Consider the following 25131-nt stretch of genomic DNA (forward strand, 5'->3'; position numbering starts at 1 on the left):
TAAAATGTTTTGCACTTAAAATGGACCATTAAAAGCAAAACATTGTTCAATTTGCACTTTCAGTGCATAGAAAGTTCAGCTGAGATTTATAAATTGAGGAGTTGACACGTTGATTTATAGGCAAGTACAGAGCAGCGAAAAAATCCTCAGTCACACTAATGCCACTTATTGATGGTTTTTTAAAATAGTCCAACTGGGAAGCAGAGGGGATTAGGGTTGGGATGTGCTTCCAATGGATAGGATCTTGGATGAAGGAGGTTCCAAGGGTTTGGAATCCAGTGTTCCAAGTCCCCCAAATGGATGTTCAGGCACACAAAAGTGAAGCTATCTGATAAAGGAATATTAGCTTAGAGAAACTTGGCAAAGAAGATGCGATTGAAAACACTGGGTGGATTAAATAATACGGCAAGTTATAAAGAACCGTATCATTCTGGTAAACTATGCGATTAATGTTGTAGGAAACTTCCTGTAATGGTTTTCTGTAGAAGCAGTGCGTTCTGCTGGTAGTGTTTGGGTTACCATTAAAGATAAGGGATGCTTAGGAATGTTGTGTCACCCAATCAGGGGAGGGTGGAACTGGGGGAAGGTTCTAGAGAATACTGGGGGAGAGGTTTTGTGAGGGACTCTGAGATAGGTCGAGGTCTTTTCTCGACAGGAGATGGGGAGAGACGAAGCTCGATAAAAAAAAACAGCCGTAGGATTCGATCCGGTGGGAGTGTGGATGGAGCCCAAGAGAAGAATTCTACCAGGGAATGATGAATAGGAGTTGGCTCCGTGAATACATCAGGCACAACAACTTTTGGAAGATTTGAGCTCCAAACTGCATATATTTGACTGTTTAATTATGAAGGGCCCTTTTGTGTTTTTCTTTCTTTAATGACTGGTTAAATTAACACTCATGAATACACATTCTTTATAGCTGTTCACAGTGTGCAGTCTGTTATTTTTTGCTGCGGGTTGATTGCATGAGAGCAGTAAGCTACTCAGTATTCACGCAAATCAGGGTTCGGGTGGGCGAGACATCCCAGCCTCACGGATTTGACAGCAATTCATATCTACCTTGGACATACAGAGTTGCAGAAAGGTGATTTTCTCAGTGCAGAGTCCGGTGGCTGTTAGTGAGGGGCTAACAAGCCGCATCTCTAGTAAAAAGGGGTACCACAATGTTTTTTACCTCATTGTGGGGAGGGAGAAAATAGAAAAATATCATCATCACAGTTGGGCCTACTCAGCCAATTCTACTATAATAATTATATATCATCCACAATAGAGCAAAGTAGTCCAAGGTATTTAATAAGCAGGATCTAAGTGACTTCGACCATGAAATGATTATTGGTGGTTTGAGTATCTCAGAACCTGCTGATCTCCTGGGATTTTCACACACAACAGTCTCTAGTTTACAGAGAAAAGAGCAAAAAATGAAAAAAGCATCCAGTGAGCAGCAGTTCTGTGGGTGAAAACACTTTGTTAATGAGAGAGGTCAGCGGAGAATGGTCAGGCTGCTTCAAGCTGACAGGAAGGCAACAGTAGCTCAAATAACCACACGTTACAGCAGTGATGTGCAGAAGAGCATCTCTGAACGCACAACACATCAAACCTTGCAGTGGATGGGCTACAGCAGCAGAAGACCATGAACATACACTCAGTGACCACTTTATTAGGTTCAGGGGGTATTTGATTTGAAGATTTTAAGCTTCAAAGGAATTATTGACACTGATTCTATCCCCGTCTGGAACGTAAAGGCTAAATGTACTGGTTCATTACCTACAGGGTGCACTTATGTTGGCTCCAAACACGGCAGACTGATAACCCATTAATAGCAAACCAATCAATACTGTACTGTCACGATTCAAAGCATAGTCTCAGAAAGTTAAAAATTCAAAATGTATTTAGTTATTTATTGAGATACAGTGCGGAATAGTCCTTTCAGCCCTTCGAGCTGCACTACCCAGCAGCCTCTGATTTAATCCTAACCTAATCACGGGACAATCTACAAAGCCCAATTAACCAACTAACCAGTCCAGAGCACCCGGGATAACACACAAACTCCTTCCCAGCAGCAGCGGGAATTGAATCTTGGTCACTGAGACTGTAAAGCGTTGCTACGCTACCGTGCCGGCCAAGGCAGCTCACTGCAAAGACTACAGATATTACAGAAGCTGATGTTTCCAGTGCACTTCTGAGGAGAGCTTCGCTGTTGATAGTCTCACTATCAGATTAAACTGAGCGCCCCACCTACCCTCCCACAGAACCAGCTTGAGAAAGTGGGAGCGTCCGAGCTAATGTTTGGCCCTCAACCAAAAGGTTATATGGTCATTTAATGCACTAATGTTTATGCCACAGCACCACGCAATGAGTGAATAAACAGCACAACAAATATATACCACCAAGCCAGTGAGAGGGGCAGATAATGGCAGGAAGATTTTCGCTGAGACGGCAGCCACCGTTCAAAGGTTTCTGCTCCAGTTAGTTAACGGCACAGGCCAGTCTTGAACACGTCATTAGCCACAAATGAGGTTTCACATTTATCTCGGAAAATAAGCAAGGGTAGTTAGCAAGATATCACAAGGCACAATAAACCTAAACTCCCTGAAAACGTGCTGCCCAAGGAATTATTATTGGCTAAGATGCCAGAGAAAACAACTCAATTCTGTTCAAAATAGTGCCCTGATATTGCTTTCACCTTCTCCATAGGAGACAGCATCTCAGTTTAGCAAACCACAGTGGTGGGAGGCCTGGAGAGAGACGGTGTGGCACTCCTGAATACTGCACTGGGATAGACTATAAGATATTGAAGCAGAAGTAGGCCATTCAGCCAGTCAAGTCTGCTCTGCCATTTGATCATGGCTGATTTATTATCCCTCTCAACCCCATTCTCCTGCCTTCTCCCTGTAACCTTTGACACCCTTACTAATCAAGAATTTATCATCCTCCACTTTAGGGATCAGCCTGTACTAGACTGGATCACACCAATAGCAGACTGATGGGTCCACAGAGGACTATAAGCAAACTGAATTATGCACCTCAATACTTGTCAAACACCCACGTCTATGCATACTACAGTGATGAACACATACTGAAGGAGATGGGGCATATCTAACCTTTAGTCTAGACTCGCCCTTGAGACCAGGGTCTTCCTGTTACATTCTGAACCAAAGTGCATCTACCCCCTTAGCCTTGCACCCAGCAAACTTTGTGCGTCACTCATTAAACTGGGTTTACCAAACTTCACTTGTGTTTCGTTCACTTTATTTCAATTAAGTAACAATAGATATAAAATAAATTTTAATTATGTTTTTAATTTGAATTCAATTCACTTTAAAAATAATTGAGATAACTTGAAATTAACTGAGGTTTTTGGGAACCACAGCACAATGAAAGTTTAGCGTAGCATCGAGGATTGCACAGTGAGACTCAGACTGGGCTCAACATGTGTTTATGCCTAAGGTGCAGGGGACTTGATCTTAAGACCATAAGACATAGGAACAGAACTAAGTCATTTAGTTCGTCCGGTATTCTCACCGCCATCCTCTTGCCTTCTACCTGTAACCTTTGACGTCCTTATTAATCAAGAACCTATCAACCTCTGCTTTAAATATACCCAATGACTTGGCCTCCACAGCCATCTGTGGCAATACGTTCCACAGATTCACCACCCTCTGACTGAATAAATTCTTCCTCATCTCTGTTCTCAAGGGACACCCTTCTATTCTGACGCTGTGCCCTCTGGTCCTAGACTCACCCGCTATAGGAAACATCCTCTCCACATCCACTCTAACCAGGCCTTTCAATATTTGATAGGTTTCAATTAGATCTCCTCTCCCCACTCATTCTTCAAAACTTGAGCCCAACGTTCTCTGAACCTGCCACTATCAGATGACCAAGCAACTATCCGGTCTAATCCCCCTGTTCCATGAAGTCCAATTCTCTATTGCAATTGATTTCAGGATTCTCGCAGTTATTCTGCTATTTATTTCTGTGCATGTATAATTTATGTTAATTTAAATCTGTGTTTGCTTGTGTTTATAATGTACTGAGCTGCTGCTGCAAAAAGCTCATTTTCATGGCATTTATATCTTGTGTATATATGCATACGACAACAACGAACTTGAACTTCGAGATGATGTGACAAGGGAAGCTTCTTTTATAAGAAGGAAAATATCATCGACCGACACGCAGGACCGATATTCATCGACACACCATTGAAAGCATCCTATCCACATGCGTCACAGTTTGGTATGGAAACTGCTTTGCCCCTGACTGTAGTAAATTGCTGAGAGTTATGGGCACAGCTCAGCTCATCACAGAAATCAGCTGCCCCTCTGTCTACCCTTCTTGCTGCCTCAGGAAAGCAGCCAACATAATGAAAGACCCCACACACCCTAGTCATTCCCTCTCCTAACCCCTCCCATCAGGGAGAAGATACAAAAGTACATCCCACCAGGTTCAAAGACAGCTTGTATAGCATTGTTATAAGAAGACTGAATCTTGAAAAATAAGATGGACTCTTGACCTCACAATCTACCTCATTATGACCTCGAACCTTCCTGTCTACCTGCACTGCACGTTCTCTGTGAGTGTAACACTACGAAGAGTCATATAGCACTGCTCCACAGAAACAGGCCCTCCTGCCCATCTAGTCTATGCTGAACAGTTATTCTGCCTAGTCCCATTGGCCCACACTTGGACCATAGCCCTCTATACCCTTCCCACCTATGTACCTATCCAAACCTCTCTTCAATGTTGCAATGAAGCCCACGTCCATCATTTCCCCTGGCAGCTCATCCCTGAGTGAAGAAGTCCACCGAAATATTTCACCTTTCACCCTTAACCTATGACCACTAATTCTCATCTCATCCAACCTCAGTGGGAAAAAACAGGCTTGCATTAACCCTCCCTATACCCCTCATAATTTTGCATATCTCTATCAATGTCCCCTTATTCTCTTACATTCTGCTGTCTGTTAATGTTTTTCCCTTGTATTGTAGTACTGTGGCGAAATTATCTATATGGATGGCACGTTTCTCTCCATGGATGCTGCCTAACCCAATGATTTTCACCAGATTTTCAGCTTTATTTCAGGTTTCCAGCATCTGTGGCCTTTCACCTTCTACTTGTGTTCCAGTGTAACTGGGATCACTTACACGTTAACTAGCTAAACATTCATTTATTATCAATAACAATTCACCAACTTTACAAAGTCTAACAGTTGTATTTTGCTCTTGTGCTTCATTAGATTCTCAAGGATAATATTCTCATTAGTTTGCTGAATTGCACCTTTTTCCAGGTATAAATACACCAAGTCATTACTAAGTGAGATGGAACTACATATGAAGATTCATACAGCTGCAATTCCATCTCTCTATTTATTGATTGATTATCTTTAGAGATACAGTACAGCGTGGAATAGGCCCGAATGGCCCTTTGAGCCACTCTGCCCAGCAACCCCTGATTTAACCATAGCCTAATCAAGTTCCCCGAAGCCACGTCCTTAACAATCAACTCCAACTTCGTCCCAATCACTGAGGTCAGACTAACTGGCCTATAATTTCCTTTCTTCTATCTCTCTCCCTTCTTGGAGTAACATTTGCAAGTTTCCAGTCTTCCAGAACCATTCCAGAATCTGGTGATTCTTGAAAGATCATTACCAATGCCTCCATGATCTCTTCAGCCACCTCTTTCAGAATCCTGCGGTGTACACCATCTGGTCCAGGTGACTTATCTACTTTCAGATCTTTCAGTTTCCCAAGAACCTAATAATAGCAACTTCTCAAGCTTCTGCCCCCGACACTCTCGAACTTCCAGCATTCTGCTAGTGTCTTCCACAGTGAAAACTTACTCAGTTAGTCTGCCATTTCCTTGTCCCTCATTACTACGTCTCCTGTATTGCTTTCCAGTGGCGCAATATTCATTCTCAACTCTCTTTTACTCTTAATTTATCTGAAGGAACTTTCGATATCCTCTTTGCTACTGCAAAGGGGGAGTCTCAGTACAGTGGGTGGTAGGTGACAGGGGGACTAAGTATAGTAAGCAGTGGGTGACAGTGCAAATCAGTGCCCTGGGTGGTGAAGGATTCTATAGTTAGAGGAATAGAGACAAGATTTTGTGGATGCGACAGAGACACCTGGATGGTATGTTGCTCCCAGATGCCAGTGTCAGGGATGTCTTGGATCGGGTCCACGGCATTTTAAATGGGAAGAGTGAGCAGCCTGAAGTCTTGATACATATTGGTACCAATGACATAGGTAGACAAGGTGAGGAGATCCTGAAGAGAGATTTTATGGAGCTAGGTAGAAGCTAAAAAGCTGGACCACTAGGGTAGTAATCTCTGGATTGCTGCCTGTGCCACATGCCCATGAGGGTAAGAATAGGATGATTTGGCAGATGAATGTGTAGCTGTGGAACTGGTGCAGGGGGCAGGGGTTCAGATTTCTGGATCTTTGGGGTCTCTTCTAGGAAAGGTACAACCTGTACAAAGGAGGCAGGTTATACCTGAACCCGAGGAGGACCAATATCCTTGTGGGCAGGTTTGCTAGAGCTGTTGGAGAGGGTTTAAACTAATTCGTCGGGGGATGGGAACTGGAGTGATAGAGCTGGGGATGTGGTAGTTAGGTTACAAACAGAGGCAATGTGTAGTGAAACTCCTAGCAAGGAGAGGCTGATGGCAGGGCAAAATTGCAGTCAACAGGATGAGTTGCAATGTAAAAGGGGGACAAAATCAAAAAAGGTGATGAATACAGGACTGGAGGTGTAATATTTGAATAAGGTAAATGAACTTGTAGCACAGTTACAGGATGGCATGTATGATGTGGGGGTCACTAAATCATGGCTGAAAGAATAATTGAGAGCTTAACATCTAAGGATGCACATTGTTTCAAAAGGACAAACAGGTAGGCAGAGGGGTAGCGTAGCTCTGTAGGTAAAAAACGAGGTGGCTGAAGAGATCATGAAGCCACTAATGATGATCTTTCAAGAATCAATTGATTCTGGAATGGTTCTGGAAGACTGGAAAATTGCAAATGTAACTCCACTCTTCAAGAAGGAAGAGAGGCAGAAGAAAGGAAATTGCAGGTCAGTTAGTCTGACCTCAGTGTTTTGGAAGATATTGGAGTCGATTGTTAAGCATGTGGTTTCATAGTACTTGGAGGCTCATAATAAAATAGGCACAGTCAACATGATTTCCTCAAGGGAAATTCTTGCTTGACCAATCTGTTGGAATTCTTTGAAGAAATAACAAGCAGAATAGACAAAAGAGAACTGGTGGGTGTTATGTACTTGTATTTTCATAAGGCCTTTGACATTGTGCCACACATGAGGCTGCTTAACAAGAGCCCATGGTATTACAGGAAAAATACTAGCATGGGTAGAGCAGTGTCTGATTGGCAGGAGGCAAAGAATGGGAATAAAGGGAGCCTTTTCTGGTTGGCTGCCAGTGACTAGTGTTGTTCCACAGGGATCTGTGTTAGGACCACTTCTTTTTACATTATATGTAAATGTTTTGGATAACAGATTTTGTGGCCAAGTTTGTGGATGATATGAAGATAGCTGGAGGGGCAGGTAGTGTTGAAATTGAGGAAGTAAAGAGACTACAGAAGGACTTAGACAGATTAGGAGAATGAGCAAAGAAGCGGCAGATGGAATAAAATGTTGGGAAGTGTATGGTCATGCACTTTGGTAGAAGAAATAAAAGCATTGATTATTGTCTAATTGGAGAGAAAATTCAAAAATCTGTGGTGAAAAGGGACTTGGGAGTCCTCCTGCAGAATTCCCTGAAGGTTAATTTGCAAGTTGAATTGGTGGTGAGGAAGGCAAATGCAATGTTAGCATTCATTTTGAGATGACTAGACTATAAAAAGCAAGGATGTAATGTTGAGGCTTCATTGGGCATTGGTGAGGCCTCACTTGGAATATTGTGAGCAGTTTGGGACCCCTTATCTAAGAAATGATGTACTAACGCTGGAGAGTGTTCAAAGGAGGTTCACAAAAATTATTCCAGGATTGAAAAGCTTATCATATGAGGAGGATTTGATGGCTTTGGGCCTGTATTCACTGTAATTCTGAAGAATGAGGGGTGACCTCATTGAATGTTGAAAGGCCTCGATAGAGTGGATGTGGAGAGGAGGTCTCCTATGGTTGGGGAGCCTAAATCCAGTGGACTCAGCCTCAGAATAGAAGGACATCCATTTAGAATAGAGATGAGGAGGAATTTCTTCAGCCAGAACGTGGTGAATCCGTGGAATTTGTTGCCACATGTGGCTGTGGAGGCCAAAGTCATTGGGTATATTTAAGGCAGAGGTTGACAGATTCTTGATTAGACAGGGCATGAAAGGATACAAGGACAAGGCAGGAGATTGAGGCTGAGAGGGAAATGGATCAGCCATGATAAAATGGCAGAACAGACTCAATGGGCCAAATGGCCGAATTCTGCTCCTATACCTGACAGTCATATGGTGGGGGACAGTGGGTGATGGGGTGCAGTGGGCAAGTCACAGTACAACAGCTGAAACCCTGTATTGCAAGCACACCTTGTATTTCATTTTGGATAAAAATCGGCCTCGATGACTTTTCAGCAGGCGGGTACGTTAGCAACATCATGGCTATGGTAAAAAGTGCAAGCTCTGAAATTCTCTCTGTGCCTCCAGTATCAGGTTTCTTCAGCAGAATGTGCAGAACGACTTAATCCAGGGCATTGGCTTCTGGTGGGTCCTGTTACAAGGAATCCTGTCATACCTTTTCAATGTGGTTTCTGTCACTTAAAAATGCACACTGGTAACACAACAAACCACTCAGTTGAAACACACACGTTTATATACACACTTACATACATATGCACACAAAATATACCCCACACAAACACACTTATACATTCATATACACGTACAGTATATTTGTTTTTTATTTAGAGACACAGGACAGCGACAGGCCCTACTGGCCCAATTACACCCATGTGACCAATTAACTTTTTATACCTGTATATTTTTGGAAAGTGGGAGAAAACCAGAGCGCCTGAGGAAACCCACATGGAACCGGGGAGAATGGGGAAGGAGCGATTTCTGTCTCTCCCTTGCTAATGAGAGAGAGGGCCTGTGGGATGTCGAAAATGTTGGGGTGGACAGTCAGTTTTTGAAGGGTTGCAGACCATGGCCTCTCTTTGGGGGCTGTTGCTGCTGCTTGCATGGTGGGTGGAGGGAATGCTGGAATACGTGGGGGAGGGGGAGGGGAAGGGTTGATGCTGCTTCTGCATGGGGGGGCTTTTGGGGTTCTTACATTCTTACATTCTTTAGGGTTTTCTTCTGTTTCGAGGATGTCTGTGGAGAGTAAGAATTTCAGGTTGTATACTGTATACATTCTCTGATATTAACTGGAACCACTGAACTATTGAATGAACAAGCTGCTTCCACACAGCTGTAGAATTGTACCTGGATCCCTGGCACTGTAATGGCATTACGCTAACCACTACGCTACCTTGCCGCTCCAATACATACGCAGCACATAACCCAGACTACACACACACAGAATACACACATACTCTGAACAAAATCACACATTTAGTCAAATCACTAACATACATTGAGCACACAATGCTGCATCACTCTCACGATACACTCAAGAGCAAAACCACACACCTATTCCATTCTCACTGAAAGAATGAGACTGGATCATAAATACAGACTTTAATTATAAAATAATGCCTTTTCTAAATGAACAGTGGTTAGCAACTAGATTCACTACAGGTGTTGAACCATCAGTTCCTGACACTAGATCTGCTGCATCTACCCAGGTGCCTGCTGTCCCCGGACAGATTCACAGAACCAAGCATTCATCAAATTCTGAAGGATGATTCAGAAACAATTGAAGGTTGAAAGTTTTTGGGATCATGATGAAGGAATGGATCATTGACGGTGAGGCCACGTGAGACAAGGAACTTCAATCAGGTTCAAAGATAAATATTTTCAAATAGCTACAGATCAAAACGTTCACAATAAGCAGATATTCATCTGAATTAATTCTTAATTGTCATCAAAATGCAGGGTGCAGATTAAAAATACATAAGAGATATAGAGAAAAATTGTTCACATATTTGTTACTATAAATGTTCTTTCATTCTTCAGCAAAAGATTTTACTTCCGAATTATAACAGCAACGATGAAAAGGCCAATGAGCACGGCCATGGCAATTGCCAGAAGCACGGTAATCACAACCATGGCTCCGCTCCGACCAAAACCAGTATCGATGTCCTTGTAATTTATTGCTGAAAAAAATAAAACAATTCAGTTAGCTAATGCAGGCTGGGTCACTTTCTCACATACCAACACACACACACACATCTTATGAACATGCACTTCCTTCAAGAGGAGCACAACCTTGTTGTGGGGTTTGGAGGTTTGTGTGCCTCAGTGACCTGGAGAGCTATGTTGGCTGGAGTCAGGGCTTTGGGCTTTGACTCCTTGGTGAGGTCACCCATGCCAAAAAGGTCAAAGGGTAGAGGCCAGACTAAGAGGGGTCCAACGGTCCACCAGGTTCAGGGGTTCAGCTCAGGGCTAAGAACCCTGACTAGTTAAACAAAACTGTTATGGAAACAGCAATGAAGAATCCTTCTACATCTGAGTGTGACGGTATTCCTGAGTCTCCACCTGGGACTTGCATGACCGATAGTAGTGAAAACCGAGAGGAAGCTACTGACACGATGAAGGAAACCCTGTACACCGCCAGAGATCTTCATCACCACCCTAAACACCATCAGTGTAATGAGCAGTAAGTAAATGTGTACATCCACATACACACGCAAATGGTGCATGTAACACACGCACACACGTGAAAGTGAATGGTAAGACTGGTTAAAGAGTGATTAGCCTGAGACAAATCACACCCACAGGATTAGAACAATGATTCTCCAAGAATTTTCCTGAAAATCTATTCTCTTTTTTAATGAATGTTCACTGACTTGGATGCCAAATGAACTAGAATGATGGGGATTTATCTCAATTGAAGAAAATCCTGTCAATGCTTTCCTGGGCATAATACTTACAAGGGCTTAGTGGGTGAATCTACCACCTGCTGTAGTACTGGCTTCCACAGAGTACCACCCTGCTGTGGTAATGAGTTCTATAGAGTATCACCCTTCATCCCATCACTGCTCTGCACCAAGTTAAATAATCCATTACCACTATCTGTAACTAAGGAGCCATGGGAATGAAGGCTAGCCTCAACTATGACATTCAATTGGCTAGAAACAGCCATTTGACTCACTGTGTCTATGCTGACCATCAAGTATCCATCTATACTAAATTTGGTCCATGGCTTTCTATGCCTTGCAGATTAAAGTTCTCACCTAGATGTTGACTCTAATAGGCAGGGCTTATTAATTCTGCTACATCATTGGGAAATTGGGCTTAGAGTTAATTTTACAATGTATGTAAATAAATAAATTGATTCTGAGTTCCAGAAGGACTTAGAAGCAGATTTTCAAGTTCACAACAATTCCATGAAGTAACATTCAGAAAATTAGTTATAGAGTTGTACAGCTCAGAAACAGCCCTTCATCCTGGCTCATCCATGCCAAGCAAGTTGTCTACTTGAGCCACACTCTTTTTCCCACATTTGGCCCTCTAAACATTTCCCATCAATGACCTATCTAAATGACTTTTAAACTTTGTAGTTGTAACCTCGTTGACCACCTCCTCTGGTAGCTTGGTCCACGTACCCACCACCCTCTGAGTGAAAAAGTTACCCTTTTGATAGCATTTTACATTTTTCCCCTCTCACCTTTAACATTTGGCCTCTTGTTTTGGATGCTCCTACCTTTGGGGAAAAATGTGACCGTTCACTTTGTCTATATCCCTTTTGAATTTATGGACTTCCATAAGGTCACCACCAACCTCCAATGCTCCAATAGAAAGATGTCCCAGTTTATACAGTTGCTCCTTAAAGCTCAAGCCCTCAGGTTCCAATAACATCCTTGTGAATCCTTTCTGCACCCTTTACTGTTGAATAACATCCTTCCTATAGTATTTCAAGTGCATTCCCACCAACAATTTGAACAACTTCAACATGACATGCTGAGTTTTGTACTCAATGCCCTGACTGATGAATACAAGCGTACTAATGGCCTTCTTTACCACCCTGTTCTCCTGTGTCTTCATTATGAACATGTACCCTCGGTCCCCCGTCCCACAACACTTCCCAGAGCCATTCCATTATGCGTTTAAATCCTGCCCCAGTTAATCCTACCAAATCATAACACCTCACACTTACCTGAATTAAATTGCATAAGACCATATGATGTATGAGCAGGAGTAGGCCATTCAGCCCATTGAGTCTGCTCTGTCATTCCATCACGGCTGCTTTATTATCCCTCTCAAGCCAGTCTCCTGCCTCTCCCTGTAACCTTTGACACCCTTACTATCAACCTTCCTTTTAAATATAGTCATCGACTTGGCCTCCACAGCTGCCTGTGGCAATGAATTCCACAGATTCATCACTCTCTGGCTAAAGAAATTCCTTCTCATCTCTGTTCTAAAAGGACATCCCTCTATTCTGAGGCTGTGCCCTCTGGCCCTCGACTCCTACACAATAGGAAACATCCTCTCCACATCTACTCTAGCAAGGCCTTTCAACATTTGATATTTATTCTTCTAAACTCCAGCAAGTACAGAACCAGCGCCACCAAATGCTTCTCATGCTTTAACCCTTTCATTCTCAGAATCATTCTCGTGAACTTCTTCTGGACCCTCTCAAATGCCAGCAGATCTTTTCTTAGAAAAGGGGCCCAATTTAGTCTAGCTCCCTCTAAGTTTAAATAAACATCTTCACCATCCAGCACTGTGGGAGCAAATACTCACGCATGATGGTGCTGATCTCCAGTTGGTTGCTCTTCCTGTTACCAACTTCATACGACATACTGGGAGCAAGGAGAACAGGCTTATCACAATGAACAGCATGAAACATTGGTCACATCGAAGTGGATGGAGAACGTGTGGTGTCAGAGGAGCATGCTTAGCAGATGGAGAGAAAGACTTTTAGTCAGTATTGAGCAGGAATGTAGGAGTGAAACTTCAGTGGAGTGAGGTTAATTCAAGTTAAGCTTACTGACATATATCCGAGTTCAGTGGGGTTCAGGTGCAATGATAAACTTCCTTGCAGTCTTGTCACAAGCACACAAATTGCAGATAAAATACACAAAATTGCGAAATAAAACCGTGCAAAGCAAGACATAAGTGCAAAAAATAACACAATCCAAGACACATCCACGGTAATGCAAGAGGTGGCCTGCAATGCGCTGTTGCTAGGGTAAGGGAGGCTTGCGCAAGCTGGTTGAAAGACTGGATGGCCGTAGAAATGTAGTCATTCCTGAACCCGGTGGTGTGGGTCTTCAGGCTTCCATACCTCCTGCTTGCTGCGAGGAGGGGGAATGCCCCCGAGGGGTGGGGGTCCCTGATGATATGTGCTGCCTTCTCCAGGCAGCATGTCATAATGCTGTCAATGGTTGGGATTCTTGGGGAAGGTTCAGAACAGGGATTCTGGAGAGAGGAGGATGGAATGGAGGTAAAAGGGGTGTACGGGAAGAAGATGGGAATGGTGTATGAAGGGCATGTAGAGAAAAAGAGTGGTTTAGCAGAGGGATGAGGGACAAGCTGTGGGGAAAATGTGCTACTGTGTGACGCAGGGTGGGGGATTAAATGGAGAAAGAACTTAGGAAGATTTCGTGGGACAGGTGTAAGGAAGAATGCAGAGGTGAAGGGGACATTATAGAGTTAGCAGCAAATCTTACAGATAATGAAAGAAGGCATAATGTTGCTGGGGGAGATATAATCAGAATCAGGTTTATTATCACTGGCATGTGACGTGAAATTTGTTAACTTAGCAGCAGCAGTTCAATGGCATACATAATCTAGCATAGAAAAAATAATAATAATAGTAAATAAAATTTTAAAAATAATAATAGTAAATAAACAAATAAATCATTTACGTATATTGAATAAATGTTTTTTTTAAACGTGCAAAATAAGAAATACTGTATATTTTTTAAAAAGTGAGGTAGTGTCCAAAGATTCAATGTCCATTTAGGAATCGGATGGCAGAGGGGAAGAAGCTGTTCCTGAATCACTGTGTGTGTGCCTTCAGACTTCGGTACCTCCTCCCTGATGGTAACAGTGAGAAAAGGGCATGTCCTGGGTGCCGGAGATCCTTAATACTGGATGCTGCCTTTCTGAGACACCGCTCCCTAAAGATGTCCTGGGTACTTTGTAGGCTAGTACCCAAGATGGAGCTGACTAGATTTACGACCCTCTGCAGCTTCTTTCAGCCCTGTGCAGTAGCCCCTTCATACCAGACAGTGATGCAGTCTGTCAGAATGCTCTGCACAGTACATCTATAGAAGTTTTTGAGTGTAATTGTTGACATGCCAAATATCTTCAAACTCCTAATAAAGTATAGCCGCTGAATTGCCTTCTTTACAACTACATCGATACTACTTGAGAAGGGGTGTAATAGCATAGGAAGGGGATGTAATGGAGTGGAGATGTGTTTGTAATACATTGTTTGTGGATGTAATGGCGTGTAGAATATGTTGTCATGGCATGGGAGAGATGTAATGGTGTGGAGGTATTGTAATGCCATGGTTCAAGGATGTAATGGTATGAGAGAGATGTAATGGTGTGGAGGATGTGTTGTAATGCCATGGTTCAAGGATGTAATGGTGTGGAGGAGAGGTTGTAATGGTATGAGAGAGATGTAATGGTGTGGAGGATGTGTTGTAATGCCATGGTTCAAGGATGTAATGGTGTGGAGGAGAGGTTGTAATGGCATGGGAGAGATGTAATGATGTGGAAGGAGGAGTTGTGATGTAAGAAGGAATGTAATGGGGTGAAGGAGGAGTTGTAACTGTGTAATTATTTATGTGGATGTAAGAGTATGGAGGAAGGGTAGTAATGGTGTGAGGGTGCAGTGGGAGGGGGGTGTAATCAGCAGAGTAGGAGCCTGATGGGCAGTGAAGTGATTGGTGGGATGCAGGGGAGGAGAAGGAGCGGGTGTCGGGGAGGTGGCGTGAGGATTCATATTGGTGTTGGTTTATTATTGTCACGTGTAACATGAAGCAAAGAAAATTTATGGCATGAATCAGCCTGTGCAGACAGACCATGCCATACGTAGAATATAATGTTGCATCTTCAGAGGAAGTGCAGTGTGGGTAAACAAATGAAATGGAAGAGCCACAGGCAGAAGACTGGGAGATCAAGGGTTCATCTTTAGCATATGATAACAGCTGTCCTTGAGCCTGCAGGTATGGAGGCATGTGTTTTCAATCCTTTGTTTCTTCTGCCGGATGGGAGAGGAGAGCAGAGGAAATGTGCAGGGTGTGTGGGGTACTTGATTATGTTGGCTGCTTTTCTGAGGCTAGTATATGCAGACAGAGTCAGTTGGAGGGGAGGCTGATTTGGAGGGTTTTATTATGGAATGAATTAAGTTTTCCAATTCCTTGTCAGAGCCAGATGCCTGACTGACACAGAGTTGTAATATTCCAGTGAGATGGAGCCACTCTCCTGCTCTGAATTCACCCTGGGGAATCTTCACTTACTTGTACTTGGTATTTTCTTTCAGCCCTGTCACCTGGTAGCCCAAATTGAACATTCGCTGAAATCCATCGATGTTAGCCTCCAGAGCAATCAATTCACGCCTGAAGCGGCAGACAGGCATTGTAAAGTTTGGCTGTTGTATCTCTGAGAAAGAAGAACAATTAGAAGCCAAATTGGAAAGAAAAGAAAGCAAGATTGAACTAGATGAAATATTAACGGATACCTTGCCCAGTGATGTTGGTGACCTTGACCGCGATTGTTTCCCCGGCTAATCCGCAAGGTGGCAGTCTTAGGATCACCGACATTGAGCGGACACTTTGCACAATCCCATTCATGCTCTCATCCGCCAGTGAGATAGTAACACCTGTTTCTGTTTAAAAAGAAAAGTTTTAAAACATAACATAATTTTTGCAGTTTTACAAGACTCTGGTGAGGCTGCATTTGGAATATTGCAAAGTCATTGCAATTAATTGGTTATTTGGGGAAAGAAATAAATATATACACTAAAGTTATTATGAACTCTGTGGAGAATGTGGGGATCTTCCGATATCCAGGCATTCTCTCTTTCTTTCTTTCTTTCTTTCTTCTTTTTCTTTTTCTTTTCTTCTATAGGAATGTTAGGGGGGAGGAGTTAAGGGGAGGGGGGAAGGGTAGATAATTTTTTTTTCTTTCTGTAAATCATTTGAAAACTCAATAAAAAAAGTTATAAAAAAACAAAAAACACAGAAAAAAAAAGAAATAAATAAATACACAGATTGGCTGAGAACAAGAGTTGTAGAATCCTTGAAAGTTTGTGGAAGTGTGTTGAGGTGAGTGAAGTTATCCACGCTGGTTCAGGAGCCTGATGTTGAAGAGTAATAACTGTTCCTGACCTGGTGGTGTGGGACCTGAAACTTCTTCCCAATGGCAGCATGAGAAGAGAGCATTAATTGTACTCTGTTTTGGTCACCCTGCTATAGGAAAGGTATCAATGAGCTGGAAGAAGTGCAGGGGAGATATGTGAGGATGCTGCCAGAATTGCCGGGATGGAGTTATAGAGAGGGGTTGAGAAGGATGAGATTTGATTAATTTAGGTGGAGGAGAATGAGAGGTGATCTTAGAGAGGCGTATATAATTATGAGGTTCAATGTGCACAGTCTTTTTCCCAGGGTTGGGAAATCAGGAGTTAAAGGGCATAGGTTTAAGGTGAGAGGGAAGACACTTAACAGGAAACTGAGAGGCAACTTTTCACCCAAAGGTTGGTCAGTATATGGAATGAGCTGCCAGAGGAAGTGATTGAGGCAGAAATACTAACAATACTTAAAAAACAATTGGGCAGGTACATGGATAAGAAAGGTTGTGAGGAACATGGGCAAATGAGAGTGAAATTTGGAACAAAGTCCTAGTAAACGTGTCTTATTTTTTTCCCTTTTATAAAATCTGCGCTCCATTTACATATCCTGTTGTCAAGCAAGCAGCATACCCTGCCTATATAAGCATGTCACATTCCACTGAGGAGTCTGTTACCAAGGGTGGCTGGAGGTGTAGTCAGCAGTGTCGCTGCCTCACAGCTCCAAAGACCTGGGTTCACTGGCATCTGGACTTGCTGATCACAAATTTGACCTTTGAAGCTCAAATTCTGGACTGGCATGGAACTACGACCCCAGTTCACTGGCCCTCGTGACTCCCACTCATAGCCAGTAACCAGGACATGCTGCCCAAACGGGACCAGGACTTGTCAGGGATCAGGTGCTGAGAAGACCTGTGACCCCTGACTCACTGATGTTTGACCATGGAATGCACCAATCTGCACTTCAACTCCTGCCCTAACTCTTCATTTACTGCCCCTAACCTCTAACTCCCCTCATCCCTGTCCCTAAACCCTAACCTGACTCCTAGCTCAGCACATTGTACCCAGTGTAGAAGAGTGATAAAAGAATCAAGGAAAGTTGAATCAAAGGAAAATAAGGAGTGAAGGAAATGGGGGAAATGGGACTGTTCTGCTGGAAGTTAGTATGGACTCATTGGGCTGAATGGCCTTTTTTCTGTGTCAGAATAACACCATGTGACTCTGCAACAGCCCAGGTTTGTGTCAGCTGGACGGTGAACCACCTTTCTAATTCCATTTGCCTCCCTTGTTTCTCCAACCCACAACAACCCTGACAAAAAATTATCCACGGTTGCAAAGTATCCAATCTGTACCAACCCCAGGTTTTTCAGGGAGAAAACTCCAAATGTCTGCTACATCCTGCCTAAAGACGTCCTTCTTAGTGTCCCCTAAACTGCCTACTTCAGATTCAGCGCTCTGATGAGTCGGATTGTGATTGAAGGGGTTGATTGCAGGATGTCAGGCTCTCCCTGGCCTCCCTCTCGACCACTCCCTACATAATTCCAGGCCGCAGACTCATTTGTTCTGCGGTGACCCTTTTCTTCAGGATAAGAATGGTTGGGACCTGGGCAGTGTGATGGCACAGAGGGAACTGGGAGTGCAAGTATATAATTCACTGAAAGCACAGGATAGTAAAAAAGGCATTTAGGATACTGACCCTCATCCGTCAGAGCACTGAGTACAGGAAGTTATTGTGTAGTTTACTGAAACTTTGTAAGGCCACACTTAGAGTATTACGTTGGATTACTGTGTTGACAACAGTTTTGGACACTCTGTTACAGGGAAGAAGACATTGAACTAAAAAGAGTGCAGAGAAGAATTACCAGAATGTTGTCTGGACTTGAGGGTCTGAGATACAGTGAGAGGTTGCATAGACTAAGACTTTATTTCATGGAACATAGGAGATTGAGAGTTGACCTGATCAAAGTACTTATGAATAATGAAGGACATAGAAATGGTGAAAACACGTAGTCTTTTATCCAGGCAGAGGATGATAAAAACAAGAGGGCATAGGTTTAAGATCAGAGACAAAAATTTTAAAGGGACCCTTCTTCATGCAAAGGGTGCATGTACTGCCAGAAATATTGGTTGAGGCCATCTAGTTAAGTACATGGTTAGGAGAGGTTTCGAGTGCTGTGGGCCAATGAGACTCGCTTGCTGGGCAACACAAGCTGAGTCGTGCTGAATATTCTGTTATGCCTCTATAATCCACTGAAGAATAGCAAGTACCTCCCAGAATGACAGCAGTGAGCTGCAGTGTAGCGATGGAGACGCCTTGGAAATGATCATTACAAAGGGAGACGTGAGAGACTGCAGATCTGGATCAACACACACAAAACGCTGGAGGAACTCAGCAGGTCAGGCAGCTATTGTTAATGACAAAATATCAATGTTTGAACTAAGTATAAAAAGTGTTGCTACAGCTGAAACTGCCCTGAAGCAAGCTCCTTACTGACTTCAGCTAATTGCCACAATTAATTTAATTACTTTTCCACAACTTTGTCTTGTCCACACATTATTTGAAATTCATCTTGCAGTTTAGGTAGGAACTTAATCATCTCTCCTTACTCTGAACCCTCCTTCTTATGGAAGTAATTACTCTCTCTCTCTCCTCCCCCCTCTTTCTCTCTCCCTCCCTTTCTCTTTCTCCTTCTCTCTCTCTCTCTCCTGCCTCTTTCTTTCTCTCTCTCCTAGCTCAATCCCATTTACTGACCCTCCACAACAGCAACTCCTCTGCTCGAAACAGCTCCACTCTCTTTCGCAAATCTGCCACGAGCTCGTGTATCCATCAGTAAAAGGAGATTGGAGCACTGCTCAACTTGATATCCATCGGACATTTGGAAAGCAAGGACTGAATGTCTACAGCTGGGTCAATTCAGCCTAATGTAAGCCCAAAGTAGGTCATCATTTGCAACCAGACAGGAGACAGTGGTGAATTCTCTGCTACAGATGTGGGAAATGACATGTTGCCTTGAGTATGGTACCGTACAGCAGATTAAAAACATCCTCCAACAATCTTCAGTCACTGCTATGGCTTCTGAACAGGTTTAATCCATCTTCAGTTTGCAGTGAAAATATTTGTGCTCTTGCTTCTGGAGGGTCCACATGTAAATCATGTGCAAATCGTATGTAAACTGCATGCTTCTGTCAACAGTCACAAGGTGATGAGATTCTTTGGTGCGCACAACAGAACACCACAGAAAACAACCAGAGTAATAAATAAATAGAGATTTCAAGTTCTCGCTGTTTTATTGGAAGAACTGAGGCTGAACAAGCCAGTGAAAGATCATTACCCATTCCCTGATCTCAAGTATTGACTCCCTCTTTCTTCTTCAAACTAATTCCAAATCCTGCTGCTTTTTAAAATTACCCTTGCTACCTCAACTTCAAGTTTATTGTCATCTGGCTGTATGTATATATATATATATACAACCAAATGAAACAACCAACTGCTTGGTAATATTGATGTTGAGTGTGAAATTGAGTCCCCTAATTCTTTCCCCACCCCACCATGCCTCCTTTGATTTCATGCTCCACTGTTCTATCAGATTCCATCACTATCCTCCAGCTTCTAATATCACTCTCCCTCTCCTCCATCCCTCACTTCCCCTTTTCACCTGGATTCACCTCTCATTTCCAACTCCTGCTCCATCCCTCCACCCCATCCCCACCTTTTACACCAGCTCCATTTCTTTCCAGTTCAGATGAAGCATCTCAATCCAAAACGTCAACTGTCTTTCCCTCCATAGATGCTGCCCGACCTGCTGAGCTCCTCCAGTTCCTTTGTGTTGCTCCAGCCTCCCAGGAGCAGTGTCCACACAACTTGAGCCGTCTCTCATCGATACCCACAGTCCCATTCAGGGATGCAAGTAGGAGGTATCTGTATGGGCTGCTGCTCCACACCCTCCACTTCCTTGCCCTTGTACACCGTCCCGACACGCCATGGCGGTCGGTCCTTCCACCCAGAGGTGAGGAGGGTCCCCACTGGAAGTCCCTTTACGCCGGGGTTCTTCCCATGCACCTGGGGGATCTCGGCTGGAGGGTACTGCATAGGGCAGTGCCCTGCAATAAGTTTTTCAGTTTGTACATGGACTTCCCACCCACATGCCACTTCTGAGGGCTGGAGGAGACCGTGTACCACATGTACATGGAGTGTGTGAGGCTGCAGCCTCTTTTTGCATATTTGCGTGGGCTGCTTCTCACCTTCTGGCTGCATTTTAGTCCCACCCTGTTTATATATGGTCATCCAGTAAGGAAGGGGGCAAGGAGGGATGAGGATGTCCTAGTCAACTTGCTCCTGGGGCTGGCGAAATCCGCCATCCGTGGGTCTTGGAAACGGGTGGCGGGAGGATCTCCCCGGGCAGACTGCCTGGCAATGTTTAGGGGGTATGTTCGTGCCCGGGTAACTATTGAAAAGGAACACGCGCAGTCCACAGCGGCCTTGGAGGAGTTTCGTGACCGTTGGGCTCCGCGGGGTGTGAATGCCATCGTGGATAGGGATGGCAACATTCTGGTGTAATGTCTATTGTCTATTTGTAGTGCAGTAATTGTGTTTGCCACTGTTTTGTATATATTGTATAGCACCGAAATTTGTAATAAAGGATTTTGTAATAAAAAAAAAGCATCAGCAGCCTCTTGCATTGTTATCTTCTTCCGGCCCTTTATCCACTCACATCAGATCACTATTGCCCTACACCAGAAAAACTCTTTGATATTTTGAATACCTGTGTCAAATCTACTCTAAACCTTCTCTGCCTTAGGTGGTGAACCCATTCCTCATGTTCCTCTTAAATTCCTGCAAGGCCTCTCTCTACCTTCCCCAAAGAATCAGACATAATATTTCACCTGAAGCCTAACATAGTTTTGCCTGAATTTTTTCCTATTTATCAACTGAGCCAAGGATTTACCCTGCTTTCTTTGCATAGTTTGACCTTGGCTGTGCGGAGGGACAGTGGGATCTTGGGGTCAATGTCAATAGATCCATCAAAGTTGGCGTGCAAATTGATCGAGTGGATAAGAAGGCAGCCTTCACTTGTTGGGGGATTGAGTTCAAAAGCAGCGGTGTGGCAATGTAATGTTGTAGCTACATGAAACTTCGGTCGAGCACACTTGGAGTATTGTGTTCTGTTCTGGTCACCTCATTATGAAAGGATGTGGAAGCTTTAGAGACAGTGCAGAGCAGATTTACTTGAAGAGAGAAGGGAGAGGGAAAAAAATTACCAGAAGGAGAAGTCAATGTTCATACCATCAGGTTGGAGGCTACCAAGACGGAATGTGAGGTGTTGCCCCTCCTCCCCCTCCTCCCCCTCCCTGAGAGTGGTGTCATTGTGGCAGAATAAACCCTCCCCCTTCCCTCTTCTTCTATTTCCTACACTGGCTTCTTCTCCAGCCCTTTACCTTTTCTACCTATCACCTCACAGCTTCTTACTTCATTCCTCCTCCCCCACCCACCTGGCTTCACCTATCACCTTCTAGCTTGTCCTCCTTCCCTTCACCCTCACCACCACCACCATTTTATTCTGGTATCTTCCCCCTTCCTTTCCAGTACTGATGAAGGGTCACAGCCCGAAAAGCTGACTTTATTTATTTCCATTGAGTTCTTTCAGCATTTTGTATGTGTTGCTCTTAATCTTCAAATATGCTTTTCCTCAGCCAATCAAACTCCTGACCCAATGAAGACAAAGTTAAGTGTCTTCAATAACGACGGTCTTTGCTGAGAAGTTGCTCCTGGGAAAGGGAAGTGATGGATGGATTTGGTCAGGGTGGGATGGTGTTGTCAGCATGGCAGCCTGGTAGGTTTTAATGTAAGGCCCTTTAATTGTGAGGTAAAGCTCCCTGTCCAGGATCAACTCCTTGAATTTGACCCCAAAGCTCCAGAACTTAGGGTCCCTAGCTCGCTGGAAGTCAGGGACCAGGGAGTGGACCCATATCCCAGCAACACCAGAGAGACAGCTGGCAGCCAATCAACTCAACAGTGACTTGGAGCGCCAACAAAAGCTTTACAATGCCGGCTGCTAGATTAGGATTCAATTCCCACTGCAAGGAGTTTGTACGTTGCTGTGTGGGTTTCTTCCGGTTGTTCCGGTTTCCTCCCACATTCCAAAGGCGTACAGTTTGGAGTCAGTAAGCTGCGGGCATGCTATGTTGGTGCCGGAAGCATGAAGACAGTGGTGGGCTGGGTTGGTTATCGATGCAGAAATGATACGTTTCACTCGGTGTTTTGACCTTTTGATTTACATGTGACAAATAAAGCTAATTTTTACCTAAATGTGTCTGAGTATTGCAGCCAGTTAGAGTCAAATACAGAAACAAGCCCTTCAGCTCACTATCTGCATGACATTTTTGCCAAGTTCACTAATCCCACTTGCCTGCGTTAGGAACATATTCTTCCATGTCCTGCCTTTTTAACAAAATGCCACTCAATTACAGCGATTTTATCTGATTCCACCACCTCCTCTGGCAGCGTATTTCAGCCATCGACCACTCTGTGTAAAAAAAACTTGCCTCGCCAGTCCCTCTCAATATTTTTGCCTCAGTTAATATAATTGAACAGTAGATGAATCATCATCAGGGACCCCCTCCACACAGGCAACGCTCTCTTCTCGCTGCTGCCATCAAGAGCCTCAGGACTCGCACCACCACCCTCAGCCATCAGACTCTTGAACAAAAGGCGATAACTACACTCACTTGCCCCACCGTTGAAATGTTCCCAGAACCAACGATCTCACTCTAAAGACTCTTTATTTCATGCTCTCATTATTTATTGCTATTTATTTATATTTGCATTTGCACAATCTGCTGTCTTCTGCGTGCTGGTAGATCTTTCTTTGATCCTGTTATAGTTACTATTCTATAGATTTATTAAGTATGCCGCAGGAAAATGAATCTCAGGGTTGCATATGTTGACATATATGTACTTTGATAATAAAATTTACTTTGAAGTTAGAAAATCAAAAAAAGTAACAATGTTCCATTAGATAGAGCATTAAAAACGGGCCCTTCATGCCAGCAAGCCCCCACCCGTTTACATTATCGTACAATGGTTTCATCTATTTTTTTCCCTTCCCCTCCAAGCCCAGGTTCTACCACTCACTTACATACAAAGAGCAACTTACAGTGGCTAATTAACGGACCAACCCACATGCCTTCGAGACAGGGGAGGGAACAGAGAGAACGTGCAGACTCCGTACAGACAGAACTGAATCCAGCCTCCAGTGCCATGAGATGGCATCACTACAAGCTGTCCCTGAGGATGGAGGTGGCCTAAATCCTGGAGCGTAAGCAATGTAAATTAATCAATCCTCCATTGTAGATTAGTTCCACTAGCTTGTTGGAGGAGGGAAACGTAATGGCCGTAACAGCAAGGACTAACTTTTATTACCAACACAAGCAGCAGAGGGAGCTCCAACTCTATTTTTCATCACGCCCCTCCCTGAAACTCACAAGAATGTAGGAATGTCAGATTGCCCATGGGTGCCAGCGCTTTTGGGGGTTAATCAGGCTACTTAAAGCAGTTAAACCAGGGTGTACAATGAGGGTCTTCAGAAACATGCAAATGAAAAGATTTAAAAGCAAATGAAAAGAAAGTGGGAAGATTACCTGTAACACACATGCACAAAACTTAGCAGGTCAGGCAGCATCGATGGAAATGAATAAACAGTCGACGTTTCAGGCCGAGACGCTTCTTCAGTCCAAGAAGAGTCTCAGCCAGAAATGTCGACTGTTTATTCATTTCCATCGATGCTGCCTGGCCTGCTGAGTTCCTCCAGTATTTTGTGTGTGTGTTACTTCGGATTTTCAGCATCTGCAGATTTTCTTGTGTTTAAAAATCACCTGTGAGAAGTGAAGCCATTGTAATGGGTCTGGAACGTAAAAGAAAGATAGACAAAGGACAAGGGGAAAGAGAGGGGGGAACAGAGACTGAGAGATCGAGGCATCCTTAGGAGAGGGAGAGAGACAAAAATACACAGAAAGGGAGTGAGACAGGCAGAGATTAAGAGAGAGGGAAGAGAAAGGTTAGATGAAGAGAAGTAAAGAAAGGTCACAGAGAAAAGGGCTGAAGAAGAGGGAAGGGGACTAAGATTCAGAAGGAGCAGGAGAGGGAGGAATAACACAGGATGAGGAGACACTTACCTTGTGCCCCTGTGAGATAGACCAGGGCCAGGAGAAGGAGCAACCTCATGCTGTGAGCCATTTTGTCCAAGGGCGCAGGAGCACTGACTGTCACTTAGAAGGCACTGGGACAAAGTGAGGAATCCCAGCTCAAACCAGGTCTCACTTCATTGGCCACAGCCAATCATGCAGGCGGCAAACCGGCTGAGCAGGTTCCACCTCAGTCGCACGTCACAGTGTGTTTCTATCTCAGGCCTCCACGCCCAGCCCTTGGGTCTTCAGCTAAACCTGCCCATCACAAGCACAGAGACTGCAGCTGCTGCAACCTAGGACCTGGGACAAGAGAGGAACTCAGCAGGTCGAACAGCACCTGTGGGAGGAGAGGAATAGTTACCACTTTGGGATGAAGTGTCAGGGCTCAGGATGTCTGGACTAAGGCCATACAACCCACTAAACTGGTACTTGCTCAGTGCTTGAATAACCCAGTTTATCGATCTCCCCCATCATTTCCCTTTAAATTCCTTCCATTTGGAGACACCCAACTCCTTTATGAACGCTAAAATCAAATCTGCCTGTTAC

General features: G+C 43.9%; 1 protein-coding gene across 1 annotated transcript; it reads right to left on the reverse strand.

Annotated features, from left to right (window-relative positions):
• Positions 1-9659: 9659 nt before the first annotated feature.
• On the reverse strand, positions 9660-24733 carry upk2 (uroplakin 2). Its single transcript, XM_059956951.1, has 5 exons — positions 24574-24733; positions 15796-15942; positions 15575-15716; positions 12843-12901; positions 9660-10252 (listed from the first exon to the last, which is right to left on the reverse strand). The coding sequence occupies exons 1-5, from the start codon at positions 24632-24634 to the stop codon at positions 10122-10124; spliced, it is 540 nt and encodes a 179-aa protein (XP_059812934.1). The 5' UTR covers positions 24635-24733; the 3' UTR covers positions 9660-10121.
• Between the last annotated feature and the right edge of the window lie 398 nt (positions 24734-25131).

This window comes from Hypanus sabinus, chromosome X2, assembly GCF_030144855.1.
Source record: "Hypanus sabinus isolate sHypSab1 chromosome X2, sHypSab1.hap1, whole genome shotgun sequence".
In the NCBI taxonomy this organism is placed as follows: domain Eukaryota; kingdom Metazoa; phylum Chordata; class Chondrichthyes; order Myliobatiformes; family Dasyatidae; genus Hypanus; species Hypanus sabinus.